General features: G+C 40.2%; 1 protein-coding gene across 6 annotated transcripts in view; it reads left to right on the forward strand.

Annotated features, from left to right (window-relative positions):
• LOC131435823 (sorbin and SH3 domain-containing protein 1) overlaps nucleotides 1-5,761 on the forward strand; it is a 200,937-nt gene extending 195,176 nt beyond the window's left edge. For all 6 annotated transcript variants that reach the window (XM_058604038.1, XM_058604039.1, XM_058604040.1 and 3 more), the window contains 5 exons: nucleotides 2,871-3,207; nucleotides 3,268-3,382; nucleotides 3,451-3,660; nucleotides 3,716-3,921; nucleotides 3,980-5,761. In XM_058604038.1, the coding sequence (XP_058460021.1) occupies nucleotides 2,871-3,207; nucleotides 3,268-3,382; nucleotides 3,451-3,660; nucleotides 3,716-3,921; nucleotides 3,980-4,148 (1,037 nt within the window). In that variant the 3' untranslated portion in view covers nucleotides 4,149-5,761. The remainder of the gene's footprint in view (nucleotides 1-2,870; nucleotides 3,208-3,267; nucleotides 3,383-3,450; nucleotides 3,661-3,715; nucleotides 3,922-3,979) is intronic.
• Nucleotides 5,762-6,000: the final 239 nt, after the last annotated feature.

Below are 6,000 nucleotides of genomic sequence, written 5' to 3' on the forward strand. Positions count from 1 at the left end.
TGTTTTATATATTTCGTGTTATAACACTCACAAACTTTTTCATGTCGATATATCATATATTTTAGATTTTTTTCTAAATGAAAGAAAACGGACCAATATTAAAAATAGTTTAATTTAGCGCTAACTTAGTCTATCAATGATATACAAAATTAGTTGGTCAATACCTGCTTGCAAGGATGGCTTTTATCGTATCAAAGAACGCTCACTAGCAACTCTTAACACGATTCAATCAATGCCATCAAAGAGAGACGGATATCATCGCAGCAACAAAAAATCGGCATGGTTCATTTAACATAGAATAGAAACCAGTGCGAGAGCGAATTTCTCTCGATGACCTGTCTGAGAATCAAAGTTAGCACGCTGCTGTGGAGATTCTCTCTGAAGCAAAAAACGGTCGCTTATTCTCGTTTCGCGATCCGATTCTGTATGGGCAGTGGATAATTGCGATAGAATCATTTCACTATTGCCTCTTATTCTAACTATGTGCATATCACCTTTGTATAAGTTGTGCCTATGAGAATGTCTGTGAATACTCGATGTCGATTTTCTGCGATAAATGTCAACTTGCGATTCTCTCTTGATCAATTCCACACAGCACCAATCATTGTCAGACTGTAAATTTGTTTTAAGGGACGTGAAATACTCAGAGTATGAAGTGGAGCGAAGAATCTACTACCGGATTGAAAATTGTGTGTACAATATAGAGAAATATCGAGCAGCTTCTGTCAAAATTATCGGCAATCATCAACACTACCTGCTTGATCACACTCCATTTTTCACGATACACTCGAACTGTTTAGATACTGAACTGAGCTACGCAAATATTAAAGACTGTCCCAGAAAGTATGGACGCACTTTGATTTCGCTGTAAATAATTCACAAGTGTTAGATATTCAAATTTTATTCGATATACTGATAATATTGAACTACAACAACAGAATATTATTCTCAACATTTGCTACTTAGCCATTGTAGACTAGCTAGCGCACCTTCTTGCGAACATTCTTCATTAAATTCAGTACAGACTTCTTGAGGACAAGTTTTTACACTTTTTTCCAATTGTTTTTCGAACTGTTGAATGGTTTCGGCTGCCGAGACATGTTTCCTAAGATGTGCCTTCGTTAATGCCCAAAATTCCTCAATTGGTCGAAGTTGTGAGCAATTTGGTGGATTCATGTCTTTTGGGTCGAAAATGACATTTTTGGTAGTGTACCATTCTACTGTTGATTTCGAGTAGTGGCAAGAAGCAAGATCTGGCCAGAAGACAACAAGATCCTTGTGGCTTCGAATCATGGGTAGAAGTTGTTTTTGTAAACATTCCTTGATGTATATTTCGCTGTTCATTGAAGCAGTGGTGATGAAGGGTTTCGAAATCTTAACGCAGCTACAAATTGCTTGCCAGACCATAGCTTTCTTACCAAACTTTTCGACTTCAATCGATGTCTCGGACTGGTTTAACACTTGCCGAGTTTCACGTAGGTTTCGTCGTCCATGATTATGCATCTCAAATTTCCAGCAAGAATCGTAAGAACATTTGACTTCGAAGTGCCCACTTTTTTGGCCACATCCCGAACTGAAACCTCCTTCTTTTGCTCGAACGCCTTCAGTTTATCCAACTGAGGGTTAGCAGGACCTTTTTTTCGACCCGTTTTCGGTTTATTCTCAAACGTGTTAACCTCACCGAACTTCCTGATTGCATTTCGCACGGCTTTTTCACTTACTCTTTCCATTTTTGCTATCTTTCTCAGTGACAGTCCGCGTTCTGTGCATCATTTGTATACAATTTTTCGACGTTGTTCTGCTGAATGTCCACGCATTTCGAAACAAACTAATGAAAACGAATAAACAACTGCACAAGTGGTTAGAGAAGAGTGGTAATAACAGGACGAAGGTATAAAAGATTCTGATCCATTGCGAAATGGCAGCTGTTTTTGGTTGCGTCCATACTTTCTGGGACAGTCTTTAGCACTAGAAAAAAAAACTTATCTTGGCAAACACCGACACCAAGATAACAGACAGACGGCGATTACTATCACGGCGACGCTAGCGAAAGAAATGAAAAAAAGGACTTTTTGCAGCATTAAAATTCACCAGTTTGTAAGCGCCTTTTGACGGCCCAAATCTGTGCATCGGCATAGCCAAACATGCTTCCGAATTGTACTCGCGTTCGTCTTTCTAGTCCTTTGTAAGCATGCAGGATACTTACTAGTACTAATCCTTGTGGTATCTGTTACCTCGCGCACCTCCACTTTCCGGCCATCCCGCATTATTTCATTTTGTTTTGACATTGTCCTTTGTAATCGCATCGGAAGGCTGACCGCCTGTGGGCTTCATTGATAGTGGAGTTTCGAGCACCACGCAACTCTCGAAATCACTATTTCACGGTGTAATCAGAAAGAGCACTAGTTCCTTAGTGCTTATCCGATTTTTGTCTTCCAAAACTGTTTTCCAAAGAACGAAAATCTTTCTTTTTTTGAAGTTTTAAAATATGCATAAAAATGAATGTGTCTCAGACCAATCATTGAAAGTTTCCGAAACTTGCATAAACGAAAACGCATAGATTTGAGAATACGGTTTTCCTGTATAAAACATGCCGATGATATCCGGGGTTCAAATTCCATTAGCGAGAGCACACTTAAATCAGTTAAACACCCTCTCACGCCTCGTTGATCTTCTGGCAGTAAGGTACCTTCTTTGACACAAATTAGTGCGCTTTTAATACCAGGTGTCTAATCATTCATATGAGACACTGACTCAGATTGATCTAGTAGTCAGTGATGATCATGTCATTACTTATAAACTTATATTGACCGTGTAGCATTGTTCGAACCTTGCCCAACTGTACTAAACTGTCTTTCATCATCCGACAGAGTCTCCACGTCGCTACGTCGAGAGCGATGTAAACATCCACTACAAAACCCCGATCCGATACGAGTACAAGGAAGCCATTCCGGACGATGAGCTGGCGTACCGACAGGCGGAACACATGCGTCGTGTTTACCAGGAGGAACGCCGGCGAAAGTACATGCACGAACTGGAGGACCTCCAGAGCCGTCGGCACACGGACAACTTTGCACCGTCTCAGAAATCACCGATCCCGCTGAACCGCTACGATGACTTTGATGCCGATCTGTCGCCGAAACCACCCAACACGCTACCCCGGACGATCGCCCGGGCACTGTACAACTTTCAAGGACAGACTGCCAGGTTTCACCGAAGAAAATTTCGGCAACTTTAGGCGATTACATTTTTTTGTTATTTCCGCAGAGAACTCTCCTTCAAGAAAGGTGATATCATCTATCTGCGGCGTCAGATCGACAAGAATTGGTATGAAGGCGAACACAACGCGATGGTTGGGTTATTGCCAGCGAACTACATTGAAGTAGGTTCCGGTACTCGCTCATTCGGTAACTCAGTGAACAAATTCGTTTTTTTTTCATACGCTTCCAGATCCTCCCCAGGGACGGTGCCAAACCCTTACCGAAGAAACCCCAACGAGAAGGCAAAGCCCGGGCAAAGTTCAACTTTACTGCGCAAACCTCGGTCGAATTGTCGCTGATGAAAGGGGAACTTGTCACGTTAACTCGGCGCGTCGATGATAACTGGTTTGAAGGACGGATCGGCAACAAAAAAGGAATTTTCCCTGTTTCGTATGTTGAGGTAAAATTTTTAACGCTGTTTCGGTCATTAGCATTGACGAACGCTCCCTCTTCAGGTTCTAACCGATATTGGCGGCGAGGAAAGTTACGAAATTGAACCGATCGTGAAACCAGCTTTGCAGACCATGCACTCACATGCGTTGACAACCGGGTACGATAATTCGTTAAGTAATGGAAGGATTTCTCCTGGCATTATTCGAGAAACAAAAACGGTCCAAAAGACGGAAGTACTGCACGTGGACACCACCAACGAACCGATCTCGTAGGTTTATTTTTTGTTCCTTTTCTTCAAGATATTATTTCATCATGATCTTTTCCAGCTATCGTGCCCTGTATAACTACAAACCACAAAACTCCGACGAACTGGAACTGCTCGAGGGAGACGTCGTGTACGTGCTGGAGAAATGTGATGACGGATGGTACGTGGGAACTTCGGCCCGGACGGGCTGCTTCGGTACCTTTCCGGGTAATTACGTGAAAAAATTATGAGACCAACCGAAACCAGCCGGCCGAAAACCACCGCCTCCCCGTGCGATATCGGACTCGTCAACAACACGGCAGCACCGTCAGCAACAACAACAACAACAACTGCAACAACCGAGAAGACCCGGACCGGACACGACGAATGCCGCCAAACGCAAGGTAGAATTTCTGGGCGTTTTCTAAAACCGTCCAAATGTTGCCTTACTACTTAGTGTGTATGAAAAAATTTTGTTGACGAACAAAGCCGGCAGCGCATGTTTTCTTTCCGAGTACCAAAAAGTAATTTTAGAACAATGAATGGCATGCCGAGATTTAGAAGAGAAATAAAAAACCGCCATTATATTGCCAATCAGGGTGGGAAGTTCGGTGATAGCAAATCTAGAAACCAAAAAGAAACAAATAAACAAACAAACAAAAACAACAAGAAAAGTAATTGTTTGCTAGTCATAATCCTTCCAAAAACAAATGTAAACAAACGGAGATAAAGGGAAAACATATTTCAACTAAAACTGTCATTCAACAAAATATACTACTTTAAGCGTTGCGTTACTTGAAAAGTATACAATTAGTTTACCTTAACCTAACAACAATCAAGCGTAGAACAGAAACCCAAAACCGTACTAAAAGTAGGAAAAACGCGTTGATTTTTATTTGATGATTTTATTTACCAATTCAAAACAGATATTTCTTCAATATAGTCGTTTTTCGTGTTGCGTTTCATATTTTTATTTACAATAGCAAAACAAAAATAAAAGGGGAAGTTAGATTTACTTAATTTATCGTAGAATTGAGAAACATCACACGAATCTTTTCAATATTGTACTAAACACAATAACCGTCAATCGAGAGCCTGTCGAATGGCAGCTGTAACATATTTCAATAATCGAAACGTTCAGCTCTAATCAAATTAAAATACCCGAGAGACAACAACAACAAAAAAGTAGTGCTTTTGACTAGAATTTTAGACTGTACTGTGTAGACATGTGCCTTTGATTTTGGATCGTTTTTTTTTTTCATTTTTTGAAGTAAAACCAGCAAATATTCAGCTTCTGGATGTTACTTCTGTCGGTGTCTTTTGAAGCTAACTAGAAGTTGTCAATACACATTCGAAAGTCGATTTAACACGCCTCACTCGTATACTATCTAGCTACTATTAAAATAAAAGATTTCAAGTTGAAGATTGTACTAAACAACTAACTCGGCAAGTCAAACGTAAATTGTGCCTCACTCGATCACAAAAAAAAATATACAAAAATAGAAACTTTTATTAATGAGGAATATGGTACTTCAAATCAATAGCCGAACGTTCCGTCCCCGGACGGTTGCGGTAATCGGATACATTTTAATAACTATCCCACTAAGGAAAAGATAAACTTACACATAACCACTTCGTCACACACACACATCGGTTTGCAAACTTGTAGAACTCAAAAATACTTAACTACTGCAGGCACGTTTTTAGAGCAGAATAGTTTCACGACCACAAACGTTTTACACATTTTATACACCAAAATACACTACGTACTCATCGTTTAGTTTTCGTAGGGAAATGACCACACTTACATGGTAATATGGTTCTGTTGATGAAATAAAATAGCAACAAAATGTTACAACCAAAACGATAGCCAGAAGTGACTGATGACCGCCCATGATTGAAACGTACCCCGTCTAAAAAAAAGCACAATTGTCATTCGTGTAATTCAAATGATTGTGCCAAATATCATTCACATTAGTCGAGCCATTGTCATTTTAAACTTGTCATTTTAAATTCTACAACAAACATATCAACTACTGTAAGATGATAATAGGCAGTGGCGTACGTAGGGCAATTTTCGCCCGGAGCAAAACTTGATTTGTC

Source organism: Malaya genurostris, chromosome 3 (genome assembly GCF_030247185.1).
Source record: "Malaya genurostris strain Urasoe2022 chromosome 3, Malgen_1.1, whole genome shotgun sequence".
In the NCBI taxonomy this organism is placed as follows: domain Eukaryota; kingdom Metazoa; phylum Arthropoda; class Insecta; order Diptera; family Culicidae; genus Malaya; species Malaya genurostris.